We start from the raw sequence: 18,166 nt of genomic DNA, 5'->3' as shown, positions 1-18,166 counted from the left end.
AAGTCGAAATTCAAATTTTAACTTCCATATTTTGTTATATTAAAAAATCTCTAACAAAAATTTTTTTAAAAAAATCTAATTTTCTTTCTTTAAAAAAATGTTAAAAACCTTCCATTTACAATTACCACTACGGATTAAATACTTTTTTAATTGTAGTTTAAAAAGGTTAAGTTTTTCTTTTTTGAAAAAAACAAATGTAATTCAAAAAGGGTTTTTTTTTTTTTTTTGGCTTTTTTTGCTTTTCTGGGGGCTAAAATCAAATAATGAATTCCTTAACAAGACTCATAACCGCAGCAGCCCGTCGATGGTCAACAAGGTCAACATTATGAAATCCCATGTCATCAAACCACGCCAGCACCTGGGCCCCACATCCGGTCAACATCTTCACAAATTCCTGCTGCCGGTCTACCATCGGATCACCGCCGAACCCGATTACCAGGCATCGTCCCAGCCGTCCGATCAATTCCTTATGTGGGCCCCCCACCATCGGATTACAGTACCGATGGTCCTGATCCATCCCTTTCGGCAGCGCCAGTTCCCACATCAAATCCAGCACCGGCAACGGCAGCAACTGGTCCGCCGCGAATCGGAGCTCCGATTCAGTCCTTTGAACACCACCAAACATTGGCTGGTTCATTACGATTCCGGCCACCTTCATCGGCTCAAGCTTCAACCCCGCCGCCTTCAGTCCAGCGAAGAACGCAATGTTGCCGCCGCAGCCGACGCCGTAAAGGTAACAACGGGAGAAGTCGCCGAAATCCTTAAGCCATTTCTCGCCGTCGGGATCCGTCATTTGGGTCTTCACCCACCGGAGGGCATCCGCAGCGTCGTCGTACTGCGCTGGCAGCCGGCTCTCAGGGGCGAGGCGGTAGTTGACAGAGATGGCAATGGCAGGGATCTGGGCGGCAAGGTCGGCGCAGTTCCGATGAGTGATAGCATCGGAGGCGGTGTGGAGGATCCAGCCGCCGTGGTGAAAGTAAATGACGATGGGGAGACGGGCGGCGACACCGTCGTTGGCGGGGATGTTGGTGGGTCGGAAGAGGCGGAGCCAGGTGGCAGCGGAGGCGTTGAGCGTGATGTCTTTAAAAGCAACAGGATCTCCGGGTGCGGAGGAGGAGACGGCGGGGAGGTGGAGGAGGCGGGAGAGAGAGCCGTCGGGGTTAAGGGAGACGCTGAGATGTTCGTAAGGGTTGAATTTGGACATGGTATGAGAACGGCGCATGGCGGTGGGAAGGGGGAAAATGGGGGAACTTTCAGGGAGATGCATTGTGAATTGTGATTGAGAAATAGAGGAGGAAGCGGCAGCCATGGATGTGTGAAAGAAGTGGGGGAAGGAAGAAGAAGAAGAAGGTGGTGAAAATTAAAAATTAGTTTTAAGGGAAGCATAAGAAACGGGAGTGGGAGGAATTTTTGGCCATCGAAATTAAGAAAAAGTGTTCTTAATTTTTCTTTGGATGGTTTTTTTTTGTTTCGTGTTTGTGTGGTGTGAAAGGTTTAGTGTTAATGAAATCACATAATTATACCTTCATCTTCATCCTCCCTCCATCCATTTAGAATTTCACATTGTGTTGAGGAAAAAAGAAAAAGGAGACTTTACCATATTAATAATATATGCTACAAATTAACTATATAATTAAACATTTTTAATATAACTTATTTAATCTATTCGATTTTTAACAAAATTAAATGGACATAAATACAAAAATCCATCCCATGCATTTCTGGTGGAGAATTCTCGCTTCAACTCCCGCAAAATTAAATGGAAATATAAAATAAATTATTGAATAAAAACGAACTATAAAAGACAATAAACTCGGTCTCTTGAGATAAACCTAATTTCCAAGTATCTGAATGCATTCTTTAAATGGGTGTTTGGGACATTAACTTAAGTTTAGTTGTATAAAGTTTTTAACTCAACCTAATATTTGGCCTACAAAATTCATAAGTCGGTATCAAATAACTCAACTCCACCCACTTCGATAATGTTTACTATTAAAGTTTGCACATTTATCGAATAATTTTATTTTTCCCTCTTTATCTTTATCTCCCTTTAAGGTTTTTAATGACTATTTGTCGACCACTGTCAAGGACCAACTCCGACGACAGCCATTATTGGCGACATGCTTCGATAACCACCTCCAGTGATCAAATTAAGCAGCCACCTTTGACATCCTAACTTCGACAACAACTATTGTCGACGAATGCTGCCACCTCACTCCAGCAACTTGCCTCAATAACCACCTTTGATGGCCAAACTTTGATAGCCACCTTCAACGATAACCACCCACGCCAACCTCAAGTGAATACCACCTCTGACAAACCAAATTTGACGTTTACCTCCGGTAACCAATTATGACCACCAACTCCATCGATTATCTCCAAGACTAATTCTAACGACCAACTCAAATATGAATATTCAAAAACAAAAACAAAAATTAAAAAACTTGCTCGATGAAAGGTTTTTAAATACATAATTGAAATTATTAGTTCATAGTGTTTAATAGTCATCTTATATAATAGTTTATATCCTCATGACTTTACTTTTAGTTTCGCCCAAAATAACTCATACCATTGATGACAATTCACATTCCATATATACCTATGGCTATGTCTCTTGATCTAGCTAACGTGAGACTTTGCTTGCATTCCTAACACCAACATACTGCATAATAAACCATAACCTACCACTTGGTGTAAGATGTCATAAAAAACTCTAAACCTCTCGATAACCTACTTTTTTGTGTCATTACACTCGTAGATTCCACTAATGTAAAAATATATCGTAACTTTGTTGTTTGTATGAAACAAGAGTATTTTGTCCACCTCAAGTACAATAGTTACATATAAAAAAATGTAAAATATGAGAATGTTTTAAGTTAAAATCTCAATAAAAGTTTTAAGTTGATATCTCTGAGTGTTAACATTTTAATGTGTGCAATTAAAGGATTAAACAAAAAATTAAGGAAAAAAAAAAGCCACAAGAAAAGAATACATTTTATATTACAAAAAAATTGCACCAGATACCATTGAGTTAATAACTCGGTTCTGTAATTCAAACACAGACTTTTCTAACTCCATACTAACAACTATGCATCACAAACACAGATTTCCCAACTCCATAAACATATTAACTCTATACTGCAAAACTCCACTTACCACCTCAAACAACTCCTTAGACTTGATCCATACAAATGTTTGTTGGGAAAAGCCTCCCACTTTTACTGCAGAAATAAACAGAAAATAACTAAGAAATTAATTAAAAAAAACAATAGAAACTGAAAACACAAGAATTTACGTGGAAAACTCCCAACTCGAAGAAAACCCATGGTCCACAAGAAAAATTTACTATGTGAAAAAATTTTACAATCACATAGAACAATTCTCTCTCCCGATCCTAATTACATGAGCACTCTCTCAAAGCTGTTATACTACTCACACCATTTTCTCACTTTCAAACTAGAGAATACATAAAGGGAATTTAACTAGAGTTAGCACACTTAAGCTTAAAAGTGTTTCTAACTGGAACGACTGAAAACCAAAGACATGGACTCCTTTTATAGGCTTAGAGCCCAAGACTTTCCTAAACCTTTTCGATGTAGGACAAACCCATGACTTTCCTAAACCTTTTCAATGTAGGACGAGTTTATGACTTTCCTAAATATATTTTATGTGGGACAACTACACTTCTAATATTTTTCGAAAACCCAACAAATTCTACCTTGGCAAGATATTTGATGAATCCATAACTTCTGCAACATTCATTGTCTTCATCGATAATCATAATTCTTATATCATAGAATTATAACCTACTACACTATAAAAGGTAGACTTCCTTTTTCGTCACATGCTAATAAACCTTGCTGATATTTATAGTACAACTTCTACCTACTTGGCTCACCTAGAAGTCCTTCAACCATCGACATAACTTCCACCACACCCCTTACATAATCACCAAGTCAATGCTCGTGTATAAACTTATGGAACCGCTCATCACATTCTTTATCATGGTAAAACGGACATACCATGAGGATGATTTCTGTCTTCTTCAGAGGAAGTCACTGTCTCCCTTGACGAGAAAGACACTGTCAACATCTGATCTAGAGCCATTTGACAAACCTGCTCTGTTTTTCATGTGTCAGTCTGGCCGTATCCCCAACAACCTTTCTTCTACTCGAAGACTCTCTTCTTTGAACCTTTGCTGGAATCACTCTTAAACTGCATTATTCCAACATCATCGTTTACCTTGCCCTTGTATAAATCGAATTGTATCAACACATCCTTGAATTACACTTTTCACAAGCCAAAGTTGATCCTTTCGTCAAATTTCAACACATCAAACTTTATTAGACTTGTAAAACTTGACACACATCTGCTTTAGATCTAGAAAATCAGTAAATAGTGAATAGTTTACACTATTCATAAAACATTGCAACCTATTTCAAGAATTCTTTTCTGATGTGGAAGCTCAGACAAAGCTGCAACCACAGAGCATCAAACATTCAAGAAACTACGAATCGGATGCTCTAATACCACTTGTTTAGGAAAAACCTCCCACTTCTACTGTAGGAATAAGCAGAAAATAACTAAGAAATTAATAAAAAGCAATAAAAACTAGAAACAAAAAAATTTATGTGGAAAACTCTTAACTCAGAGAAAAACCACGGGCCACAAAAAAAAATCCACTATGTGAAAGATTGTTACAATCAAACAAAACAATTCTCTCTCTCTATCCCAATTACAAGATCACTCTCTCAAAGCTTTTATATTACTCACACCATTTTTTCACTTTCAAACTAGAGAATACATAAAGGGAATTTAACTATAGTTAGCATACTCATGCTTAAAGTGTTTCTAACTAGAACGACTGAAAACCAAAGGCGTGACTCCTTTATAAACTTGGAGCCCATGACTTAACTAAACATTTTCGATGTAGGACAAGCCCATGACTTTCCTAAACCTATGTAGGACCAGCCTTTGACTTTCTTAAATCATTTTTATATGGGACAACTATACTTCTATCAAAGAATTTCTATTGATACAATAGTTTGTAATGATTATGAAATATATAGATCGATAATATTGTAGCTTCAAAAACAATAAATTATTTATAGAACAATAAACAAAGATCACGATATTTTAAAGTTGAATATTTTGGGATTTGGTCTTGGAAAACTTTCAAGACCTTCACATCATAAGTATATAATTTCTAAATGACTTTCACAAGCTTTGCTTCCTATTACTTGCACTCATCAAGAAACATGAATTTGAGAGGAAAAACATATAGGGAGATTTCTAAGTTATCATATGCATAGTTTGATTAAAGTCACATGTCCTATAGGGCCTAAAACATATATTTAACCTATTTGAATTTGATTTAAGTCTCATAAAATATATATTTACTTTATTTGAAGTACCTCATTCGATTTATTTATGGGAAATTTGGGCCAATGGCCTAATATATGGGCCCATAATGGCAAATGACTCAATTTTTTAAAAACTATCAATTGACCTTCTGCTAACATCATGACGGTATGAGATTACAAGAATTGCCCCTGATAATTGTCTCGCTCTCGCTGTCTGTCTATCTTCCATCATGATGTGATTGTTTGTCATTATACGATTGATTTGACAATTTTGATGAAATCATTTATCTACAACTTAAAATTGTTAACACACAACAAACATGTAATAGTGAATTCTTTAATATCTAAACTTCATTTGAACGGAGTTTTCGGGAACCAAATGGAGTTTTCAGAATGGAACAAACTTTTCTTGAACGTGGTTTCATTGGTATTTGTAGGAACACGATCTCAAAAAAGGTATGTAAATAGCATAATGAAAAGGGTGTGAGAAAGAGCGACAACGAAAAAGGTGGAGAGAGAGAGCGACAGCGACTAGGTGGAGAGAGAGAGTGACAGCGAGAGAGCGAGATAGAGGGGCAGCGAAAGCGAGAGGGAATGGAAAGGAAAGCGAGAGAGAGCGACAACGAGAGGTGACAACGAGAGTCACAAGAGTGAGAGCAATTGAGAGCGACAATGAGAAAGATCCATGTGTATTAGATGACATTCATCTACTTAATAAAAAAATGTTCTCTTGCTTTGTAGGATGATAGAAAAGTGTCTACTAATTTGATACGGAGGTGATTGGGATGAAAACCAAAATTTATATGTTGGACGTGAGCTAACAAGAATTATTATGCCTATTACATTGAAGTATGAAGAACTTAAAGCTCACATTTATAGAGTTGCAAATGTAAGTTACTCAGAGTTTGATGTTATTATGAGAGTTAAATATAAGATTGACTATAAAGCCTCTCCACAGTACATATAGAATGACGGTGATGTTCGCTTCCTTCTTTTTCAGGAAGATCTTTGTAAAGTTCATCTATATATAACACTAAAATCGAACCAACAACGAGAGGCGGCAATAAAAGTCACGAGAGTGAGAGCAATTGAGAGCTACAGCAAGAGAGATCCATTTGTATTAGATGATATTCATCTGCTTAATTAAAAAAATGTTCTCTTGCTTTGTAGGATGACAGAAAAGTGTCTACTAATTTGATACGGAGGTGATTAGGATGAGAACCAAAATTTATATGTTGGATGCGAGCTAACAGGAATTATTTTGCTTATTACATTGAAGTATGAAGAACTTAGAGCTCACATTTATACGGTTGTAAATGTAAGTTGCTCAGAGTTTGATGTTGTTATGAGAGTTAAATATAAGCTTGACTATGAAGCCCCTCCACAATACATACGCAATGACGATGATGTTCGTATCCTTCTTTTTTGAGAAGATCTTTGTAGAGTTTAGCTATATATAACACTAAAATTGAACCATGACAGAAATGTGAATATGAGTTATGATGGTACAGGGGTAGACAGACAATACGAGGTATCATATGAGCTTAATCGAGAAGAGGGTGATATTTCATTGTCTATGAACACTCAACCATCAACATTATCAATAAATAATGACAACATTCATACATGGGACTTGGAAAGAGAAACTCAATGTAACGGACCTTTGCTTAGTAATGAGAGATCAGAAGGACTTACTTCAATGAATTGTGGTCCTTCAGAAGTTACGATAAGGCGTGGTGTGCAAGGGAAACCGCTTATGGTGTAAACTTGTCTTTGTATGACATATTCATGTGTGACAATCCATGAGAGATTGGGAGGACTTACTTCAATGAAAATCTCATGGTGTGACATATTTAAGATCACGAAGTATATGTGGTCGCCCACATGTTCTATTGGAATTTTAAATCATGACCATAGACAAGCAATGACTGCGGTAGTTGGTGAACTAATCAAAGACAAGTTTACAATTATAGGACGTGTTTATAAACCTTGTCACATTGTTGAGGATATGAGGAAAGAGTACGACGTAAATATAAGTTACGATAAGGCGTGGTGTGCAAAGGAAACTGCTTATGCTCTCGTTAGGGGTACTTCAGAAGAGTCGTACACTATTTTACATGCATATGGTGAAGCGTTAAAAATGGGGAATCCAACTACAAGGTTTGAAATCGAACTTGAAAATGATGTGCATTTCAAGTACATGTTTATGACATTAGGGCCTTGTATTAGAGGTTTAGCAAGTTGTCGGCCTGTGATAATTGTTGATGGATCACATTTGAAAGGAAAATACAATGGGACCATGTTGGTCGGTGTTTCCATGGACGGTAACAACCAAGTATATCCACTAGCATATCCTATAGTGGACAGTGAAATTGATAGAGCTTGGAAATGGTTTATGTCAAATTTGAAATGTGCCATTGGAGAACCCTCTAACTTGGTGTTTGTGTCCGATCGAGCGGTATCTGTTGACAATGCCATTCATGCAGTTTTTCCTACGACATTTCATGGATTGTGCACATATCATATAGAAAATAATATTCTTTCCAACTTTAAGGATAGTATGATTATTGGGATGTTCAAGGATGCAACCAAGGTATTTTGCATGTCAGATTTCCAATCACACTGGGACCAACTCCGTACTTTTTGAAAAGGTGTTGTATCGAAATATTTGGAGGATATTGGTTTTGAAAGGTGGGCATGTGTTTACTAAATAGAATGAAGATACAATAACATGACATCCAATAGTGCAGAATGTTTCAATTCATTGATCAAAGAATATCGACAGCTGCCATAATGTGCTCATTGGAACATGTTCTAGGCCTCATCTAGTCATGGTTTTATGAATGGAGAAATTATTGGACATCTCGAACGACATCACATTTGAACTACTGTGAAAATCGATTGGACGGTATTGTGAACCTCCATTCATAAAACCATTTGCTAATCGATTTTCACAGTAGTCCGATTGTGCGTCATTCGAGATGTCCAATAATTTCTCCGATCATAAAACCATGACTGGATGCAACCTCGAACATGTTCCAATAAGCACATTATAGGCAGCTATTGATATTCTTTAGTCAATAAATTGAAACACTCTGCACTATTGAACGTCATGTTATCGTATCTTCGTTTTGTTTAGTAGACACGCGCCCACCTTTCGAGACCAATATCCTCCAAATATTTTGATACAGTACCATTTCGAAAAGTACTTAGTTGGTCCCAGTGTAATTGGAATTCTGACATGCGCAATGCCCTGGTTGCATCCTTGAACATCCCAACAATCATACTATCCTTAAAGTTGGAAAGAATATTATTTTTTATGTGGTATGTGCACAATCCATGAAATGTCGTAGGAAAAACTGCATGAGTGGCATTGCCAATAAATATCGCTCGATCAGACACAAATACCAAGTTAGAGGGTTCTTCAATGGCACACTTCAAATTCGACATAAACCACTTCCAAGTTCAATTAGTTTCATTGTCCACTATGGCATATGTTAGTGGATATACTTGGTTGTTATCGTCCATGGAAACGTCAACCAACATGGTCCCTTTGTATTTTTCTTCCAAACGCGATCCATCAACAACTATCACAGGCCAACAACTTGCAAAACCTCTAACACAAGGCCCTGATGCCATAAACATGTACTTGAAATGCACATCATTTTCAAGTTCGATTTCAAATCTTGTACTTGGATTCTCCATTTTTAACGCTTCACCATATGCATGTAGAATAGTGTACGACTCTTCTAGAGTACTTCTAGCAAGAGCATAAGCAGTTTCCCTTGTACGTCACGCCTTATTGTAACTTATGTTTATGCTGTACTCTTTTCTCATATCCTCAACAATTGAGGGGGTTTATAAACATGTTCTATACCTATAAACTTGTCTTTGATTAGTTCACCAACTATCGCAGTCGTTGCTTGTCTATGGTCATGATTTAAAATTCCAATAGAACATGTGTGCCACCACATATACTTTGTGATTTTAAATATATCACACCATGAGGTTTTCACTGCACGAAGAATCCACTTACAATTATTCTCAATACATTTGACAGTAAACAAAGACTTGCCTTATATTCAAAATTATTGTTTATGGACAGAATAGACAATCTCATTTTTAAGCCACTCTTACTCAAGAAAAAGTTGACCAACTTCAATATCTGTCTCAAATGAAAAGGTACCAGGCATAATCAATTCCCCTCTACGACATGAAGATATGGAATTCAATCCTGTTGATCTCTCATCAACAGCCACTGCAAGTCTATGCATCTCTGAAGGATCATAGTCTCTAGAATTTCAATCTACTGATCTCTTATTATCAACCACGAAAGGATCAAGCTCTTTCGAAGGACCACAATCCATAAAATTCAATCTTGCTGATCTCTCATTATCAACCACGAAAAGATCACACTCTTCCAAAGGACCACAATCCATAAAATTCATTCCTGCTGATCTCTCATTACCAACCACAAAAGGATCATGTTCTTCTGAAGGACCACAATCCATTGAAGTAACTCCTTCTGATCTCTCATTACCAATCACAAGTCTATTACATTGAGTTTCTCTTTCCAAGTCTCATGCATGAATAATGTCATTATTTATTGATAATGTTGCTGGTTGAGTGTTCATAGACAATGGAATATCAACCTATTCTTGATTAAGCTCATATGATACCTCGTATTGTCTGTCTACCCTGTACCATCATAACTCATATTCACATTTCCGTCATGGTTCGATTTAAGTGTTATATATAGCTGAACTCTACAAAGATTCGGAAAAGAAGGAAACGAACATCATCGTCATTGCGTATGTATTGTGGAGGGGCTTCATAATCAAGCTTATATTTAACTCTCATAACAACATCAAACTCTGAGCAACTTATATTTACAACCCTATAAATGTGAGCTCTAAGTTCTTCATTCAATGTAATAGGCAAAATAATTCCTGTTAGCTCGCATCCAACATATAAATTTTGGTTCTCATCCCAATCACCTCCGTATTAAATTAGTAGACACTTTTCTGTCATCCTACAAAGCAAGAGAACATTTTTTTTAATTAAGCAGATGAATATCGTCTAATACACATGGATCTCTCTCACTATAGCTCTCAATTGCTCTCACTCTCGTGACTTTTATTGTCGCCTCTCGCTGTTGCTCTCTCTCGCTTTCCCGGTCGCTCCCTCTTGCTCTCGTTGTCGCTCTATCTCGCTCTCTCATTATCGCTCTCTCTCTCCACCTAAGTCGCTGTCGCTCTCTCTCTCCACGTTTCTTGTTGTCACTCTTTCTCACACCCCTTTCGTTATGCTATTTACATATCTTTTTTGAGACCACATTCCTACAAATACTAATGAAACCACATTTAATAAAAATTCGTTCCATTCTGAAAAACACGTTCTAAAAACTCCGTTTGGTTCCGAAAAACTTCATTCAAATGAAGTTTAGATATTAAAGAATTCACCATTACATGTTTGCTGTGGGTTAATGATTTTAAGTTGTAGACAAATGATTTCGTCAAAATTTTTAAATCAATCGTATAGTGACAAATAATCACATCACGATGGAAGATAGACAAACGGCGAGAGTGAGACAATTATCAATGGCAATTCTTGTAATCTTATACCATCGTGACGTCAGCAGAAGGTCAATTGAAAATTTTTTAAGAAATTGGGTCATTTGGCATTATGGACCCAAATTTTCCTCCCCCTATTGTGTCAACACTTTTTTCTTAATGCTTTTTACGGTGTACTCGACCTTAATTTATAGGTGAAGGCAAGGTTTGGAGTTGAGAAAATTCAAATGGGGAATGAGAGAAGATAGGAAAAGAATGCCGATGAAGGTTGAAGATTAAGAAAAATGGGGGGAAGGTTGATGAATACGTTGGAAGGTGGGAGGAAAAAAGGAAAAATAAAATAATTAATTAATTAACAAAAATAAAATAAACTAATAGTAAAATAATAATAATAATAATAATAAATAGAATAAGAAAAATATAAAATAAAATAAGAAGAAGAAGATAAACAAAATAAATAAGATAACGAAATAATGAAATATAGAATATAAAATAAGATAAAAATAAACTAAAAATCAAAATCAAAATAATATGGATAAATAAATGTTAACAACAAAATTAGTAAATAGATAACTAAATAAAGCAAATCTAATAAATAAATACAATTGAAATAGAAATTGAAATTAAGAAAACGTGAATTAAATTAAAATAAATGAAATGGAAAAATAAAATAAAATAAATAATAAGTACATCGAAAGAAAGACAAATAATTAAATAAAAAGAAAAAGACAGTAGTTTGGAAGGCGAAAGTTTAATTTGAAAAAGTAATGGAACTTTAGTGGAACACCATCAAATGTTATAGGGTTTGACTCTAGCCACATAATAAATAAATGGACCTAACTCAACTAGACTTTGACCTTAACTAAATAGTAAGTTGGTTCGATTGAACCAACATTAAAGAAAATAAACATGGCCTAACTAGGCTTCAACCTCAAACTAAATAGTAAGGTTTAATTTGACAACCAATAAAATAAATGGACCTGACTCGACCAGGTTTCGACCTTAGCTAATTAGCAAGGTAGTTCGATTTAACGAACATTAAAGAAAATAGCATAGCCTAACAAAGCTTCAACCTCAACTATACAACAAAATTTGATTTGAAAAACAATAAAATAAACAGACCTCACTCGACCAGGCTTTGACCTTAGCTAATTAGTAAGCTCATTCAATTTAACCAACATTAAAGAAAATAACATAGTCAAATAAGGCTTGAACCTCAACTAATAACAAGATTTAATTTGATAAACAATCAAATAAAGGGACCTACTCGACCAAGCTTCGACCTCAGCTAATTAGCAAGGTAGTTTGATTTAACCTACATTAAAGAAAATAACATAGCCTAATAAAGATGCAACCTCAACTATACAACAAGGTTTGATTTGAAAAACAATAAAATAAATCAACTTGATTTGACCAGACTTTGACCTCAGCTAATTAGCAAGCTCGTTCATTTTAACCAACATTAAAGAAAATAACATAGTCAAACAAGGCTTCAACCTCAACTAAACAACAAAGTTTAATTTGATAAACAATAAAATAAACAGATCTGACTCGGCCATTCTTCGACCTTAGTTAATTAACAAGCTGGTTCGATTTAACCAATATTAAAGAAAATAGCATAGCCTAACAAGGCTTTAACCTCAACTAACAGCAAGGTTTGGTTTGACAAATAGTAAAATTACGGGCCTCACTAGATTAGGCTTTGACCTCAGCTAAATAGCAAGCTGGTTCGATTTAACCAACATTAAAGAAAATAGCATAGTCTAACAAGGCTTCAACCTCAACTAATAGCAAGGTTTAATTTGACAAATAGTAAAATAAACAAACCTGACTCGACCTTAGCTGATTAGCAAGCTGATTCAATTTAACCAACATTAAAGAAAATAGACATGGGTTAACAAGGCTTCAGCTTCAACTAAATAGCAAGGTTTAATTCGACAAATAGTAAAATAAATGAGCCTAACTTGACCAGGCTTCGACCTCGGCTAATTAGCAAGTAGGTTCCATTTAACCAATAAAAAACGCTTAAAAGGTTAAGTCCTTTGGAAACACACTAGATCAACCCCCTCCTTTTTTAAGTAAACTTTGAAAACTTCCATTTATGGTAATGGTCTATATGCATGAAATAATAAAATAAATCACACTCATAAACAGTACTCGAGGTTGGGCAAAAGTGCAAGTTTAAGTTAAAACATTTATGTGAGTGCAAGATTTGCAAGGTTATATTGATGTGATGAATTTATGCTTAGGTAAATTACACATGTGAGCTAGACGAATGCAATTTCTCAATATTACAGATGAAACATGATAGGCAAAGGCTTTTTTTAGGTAAAAACATGCCTAATGAAACCTAAGAATGAATTATGCAATTAGCAATGCATGGTAGCATGTCTCGATTCTTTGTTGCTAGACCAATGAAGTAAACATTCGACCTGTGATACAATGATGTGCATCTATAAGTCTCCTGGATACAACATAAGCAAACCAAGACATTTTATTGACATGCTCAATTGACTTAAGTGATTATACACTAGCAATGTATGAAAATATGTGCTTTAATTCCTTTGGGTTGGCCAATGATTTCAACTCTTGAGATGCGATGCGTGAATCTTGCTGATGCAATTAACATGCTTAATTGATTTTAAGAAATAATTTTCTATTAGCAATGCATGGCAATATGTGCTTTAACTCTCTTTAGCTTGTCCAATGAAGTTAGGCACGGCCATGAGGCAATGCATGTGCATGAGTGTTAGGATAGGACTTGAGTGCATTTGCACCAATTGATTATGTTATGGATTTTTTTTTTTTTTTTTTTTTTTTTCTCTTGTAACTTGAAAAAAAAAAGTGGTATAAAGTAAAAGTTGATCAACAGATTTATGTTAAAAAAGAGCATCTTACTACTTCGTAACATCGGCCTCGTAATGGATTAGAAGTTTGAGTAAGAATATGAATTTAGCTGAGAGCCAAGTGTCGGATAAGACAACAAAGGCATAAAGAAAACTCTCTTTCTAAAGATGAATGTATGTATAGAAAATCTCTTGAACAATAAGAGATTGATGATATTTATGCCCATCATTATACATTGGCAAATCTTAAGAAAAACGTTGAAAAATCTTAAGAAAAGATTAAGCAAAGCCTCTGTCAACGTTTTTTTTGCGTGGGCAGATAGTGTGGGTAGAAATTCGTCGGCAAAGCTTCTACCCACGCATTTTGACGTTGCATCGAAAAAATAAAAAATATGGACAAAAATAGATTTCTGCCCAGCATAATATGTTGGCAGATAGTGTATTTGCCAATGCAACATCCTTCGTGGGCAGAAATATCATTTTTGTCCATGCATCATACGTCGACCGAAAGGATAATATGCCAATGGAATAGCATTCGTGGGTATAAATAATATTTTTGCCCATCATTATACATCGACAGATAGTTATTTTTGTCAACAGGAAGGTAAATATAGGTAGAATTGTCATTTCTACCCACGCAAAAAGCATGACTAGAGCTTTATAACTACCAACATATATCTCTAACAATGCAAGAAACATCGACATAATTTTTTTGCCCTTATTTATGTGCTTCAAAATATATTTATTTTTTGACAAAAACTATTTAAATTCCTGTAACAATATATTCAAAACTGCAACAGCAAATTCAAAAAAGGAAATATTCATACATAATTCCTTAAGCATAATATATCATCTATACAAAAAATTATGTAGCGTTTGTTTGTTATTTTCCTAAGTTAGTTTTCACAAGAAAAAATGAACAAAAAAGATTAATTACACACACACAAAAAGCTTGGCTTGGTTTCTCCGTAAAAGTCTCATTTGTGCCATTCGCCTTCAAGATATATAAATCTAAAAAGATATATTAAGTCCCAATAAATACAAGATGTTCATGATCTTGCTTTTTTGAAATGAAGCATACATCAAAATTTATAAAGCAAACTTATAAAGAAGATGTAACAAACCAATCTCAAGCGTATGGAACCACACTCTACTAGAAAAGAAATTTGGAAGTCTCTACCCGCCTTCTAAAACCAGCAAACATTTTTTAAAAAGCGCCGAATTGCATTTTAGAAACTAAAATGAACCTAATTTTGTGACTTTCAAGTCTCCTATATTCTATATCCACCCCAAATGAACCAACAACCGCCATTTTAATGAGTATTCCAAGGATAGAGTCATTGATTAAATACTCACTATACAAATGAAAAGCATAGTTAATTCACATTGTACTCCCAGGCCCTATATTTACACGCATGTATTAATTCGGTCCACAAAGATGTTTATTGATTAAAGGTTACCAAAAATCCCCCAATTTAGTAGAGGATAACGCAAGTCCCATAGATCATATTAGTTGAGAAATATCACTTTGGATCAAACTTTAAAGTACAACTAGGGTTGAAGAATAGATCTTACTACATTGAATATGTTACTATTGATTATTGGTAAGAGTATTTGATGAGTCTTGATAAATAAAAGAAAAATGAGAACAAAAATGGAACACATGGACTAAAAATGTAATTTAACTAATAAAAAATGTTGAATCCCAAACACATTCACGTGGCTTATATAAACATAACTGCACTCAAATAGGCTAAAAACTCCATAGTTTCAACTTGATAGTCAGGAATTAATAGGAGTACATTCACTGTCCCCAATTCTTATGACAAACTCCTCGATCTACCCACATTCCTCATCTCTAACAAGCAAAAGAGACCTGTAGTTGAGAGGAAATTTCGCTCATTAAACAGAATCATCAATCAAATGAGGCTTTCAAACCCTCGTTCGATTGAGAATTTCCTTAAGAATTTCTGAAAAAATGATAAAAAAAAAATCATCGAAATTAACCAGAATTACGTCATATATATCAAATCAAAAATAACTCTTATCAATATGGAAACACATCAAAATAGGAAAGATGCATAAACAAAACTATCAATCCCTGATTTGAAATTGAATGAAAATTGAGGTAAAACCAGGCGTACCAGCATCTGAGTGATTTCTGTTCAATGCTTATTTTCAATTAATATGTTGTCTTCTACACAACAATAGAAAATCCAACAAGTAGAAAAAACAACAACAACAAGATAACCCCATACATTGCTAAAAAAATCTTTATGAGAAAGAAATAGAACAAAATCAGTTTTCAAAGGAAAAAATAACCAAATGCGACAATGGCGAGCAGCAGTAGAGGAAGCAGTGGGTGAATGGCGAAGGGGTGGCAGCGGTTGAGCAGAGGTAGACGAGCGACATTTTGGTTAGAAGAAAACTAAAAGAGAGGGATATAAGGCTTTCGAAATTAAGAAAGGGGAAAGGTGAAAATGATAGGGACAATGGAAGATAGAGGTGAGAGTGAGAACGAAAGTGAGAGGAAATGGTAGATGAAGGGGTAGAGTGAGAGGGAAAATCGAAAAAAAAAAAAGGGAAAAGAAAGTGTGGGGAAAATTTTTGGTTAGGGTTTTATAAAATACAACCTTTGTTGACGCAAGTTGCGTCCGCAGAGGTCAATTTCCGCCCATGTAATATTTGCCACATTTTTTGCATTGTAGATACTAAAGTTTTTTGCTCATGCATATTGCGTGAGCAAAAACTAAAATAAGCATCGACAGAAACAAAAAAAAAATGCATTTCACTAAGCCCACACTACTTTTTGTCCACATTCACTAACTCCTTAGTTCTTGAAAACTATTATATTCAGTCTTGGAATCACTTTCTACTTAAGGAAAGAGAAAAAGACAAGGATAGAAACAAAGACAAAAATCAAATGGAATCAAAATAGAGAAATGTGGGAGACTACAAGTCTTAGTTATGAAGCAGTATATCGTAAGAGTTCCCTATTTCATTACCTTAGAAGCTTTTTTGGATTGGGTGGATAGTTTGAAATTTTTACCCACATCTTATTGTGACAGGCAAGCAAAAGATTTTCATTTGGACAAATATAAATATTTACCATACAACTATATGTGGTGAGAGTTATCTATGATGGTACGTTTAATTCACCGCATCTGCTAACTAAGCATTGCAAGACGCTTCTTACTTTTAATAGCTTCTCCAAATTTTGAAAGTCTTAAGTTTTATTGCGCGCAAACTTTTGCTCAAACATTTATTACCGCATTCCTGTTGATTTTGTTTTTAGTTTTGCAGAGAGAACACAGTCAACCTCTAAGTTTGAGGGTGGCAACGGTGTCAGAGAATGGCATTCATTACATTGCAGTCAATTCTTGCAAAAAAAAAAAAAAAGAATCTTGAGAATAACAACTTCACTGTCAACGCAATGGGGAAACCTATGTCGATAAAAGTTAAGTTATGACAAGCACTTGCCCGTTGTTGGATGTTCGCATGACACACATGGGGGCAAGCCAAAACGAAAGTAAGTCGTCAAGATCAACGCATAAGCGCAACTCCTCTATCCGGCACAAGCCAAATCAAGCAAGACAAGAGTTGAGTTGAATATGGAATGCAACCGAAGTTGGATGCTCGCATGACACACGTGGGGGTAAGCCAAAACGAAAAGCGTAACCAAGTTCAAAGCCGCATTCGAATAAGTCATCGCAAATTTTGTTTTGAACGAACGCATTCTCAAAAGCTAAACTCAAAGTTTCGGTGAATGAATAAAAAGTTTTTGAGCAAAGGCTTGCCGGATTTAAACTTAGAAAATATCTTTTTAAAGAAGCAGCTGAAGTGGAGGAGAGCATTGTGGTGATGGTTAGAGGTATGAGTAAATTATATTCTAAGAAGCTGGTCATCACAAAGGAAAGCCGGAAGGTGAGTTAGAATTTCTTGAGTATAACGCATGCTTGAGAACAAACATGATTCTAAGTTTGGGAGTGTGATGACATGCAGAAATGCACGTCATCTTAGGGCTTTTATTTAGAATTATGAGGGCTGTTAAGCATAATATGCGGCAATTATGTTAGGAATTCATGAGAAAATGAGTTTGTGGCATTCAGCATTGAGAATCTCGGCTAACCCATTATTATACGCTATTATGCGTTCAATTGTCTATTTTTGTAGCTAATGCAGGAAGTGGACGCAAACGCGGAAGCCGGGCTATCGCATAGGTGACCGCATGCGAAGAAACTCTCCATCGCAAACGCGAATGCATACGATCAACGCATGGGTGTTGCAGTGATCAGCCACATGCGTCCATCGCATAGGAGTTGCGATCTCAAGCGATTGCGGTCATCGTGTAGAAGTTTCGGTAATCAAGCGAATGTGGTCCCTA

The 18,166-nt window shown here is 35.6% G+C and overlaps 2 protein-coding genes across 2 annotated transcripts; one reads left to right on the top strand and one right to left on the bottom strand.

Annotated features, from left to right (window-relative positions):
* Window positions 1-251: 251 nt before the first annotated feature.
* LOC120068486 (probable carboxylesterase 9) lies at window positions 252-1,396 on the bottom strand. Its single transcript, XM_039020271.1, has one exon. It carries the CDS (start codon window positions 1,307-1,309, stop codon window positions 257-259), a length of 1,053 nt encoding a protein of 350 aa, XP_038876199.1. The 5' UTR covers window positions 1,310-1,396; the 3' UTR covers window positions 252-256.
* Window positions 1,397-7,287: 5,891 nt separating this feature from the next.
* Window positions 7,288-8,010, top strand: LOC120067676. Its single transcript, XM_039019213.1, has one exon. The coding sequence runs from the start codon at window positions 7,288-7,290 to the stop codon at window positions 8,008-8,010; it is 723 nt and encodes a 240-aa protein (XP_038875141.1).
* Window positions 8,011-18,166: the final 10,156 nt, after the last annotated feature.

This window comes from Benincasa hispida, chromosome 12 (assembly GCF_009727055.1).
Source record: "Benincasa hispida cultivar B227 chromosome 12, ASM972705v1, whole genome shotgun sequence".
Taxonomy (NCBI): Eukaryota; Viridiplantae; Streptophyta; class Magnoliopsida; order Cucurbitales; family Cucurbitaceae; genus Benincasa; species Benincasa hispida.
Note: the sequence above shows the minus strand (reverse complement) of the source record. Positions and strands in the feature narration are given on the sequence as shown.

Coding starts and splice junctions, on each gene's coding strand:
- LOC120068486 (XM_039020271.1), bottom strand. CDS start 1,309: ATGGCTGCCGCTTCCTCCTCTATTTCTCAATCACAATTCACAATGCAT.
- LOC120067676 (XM_039019213.1), top strand. CDS start 7,288: ATGACTGCGGTAGTTGGTGAACTAATCAAAGACAAGTTTACAATTATA.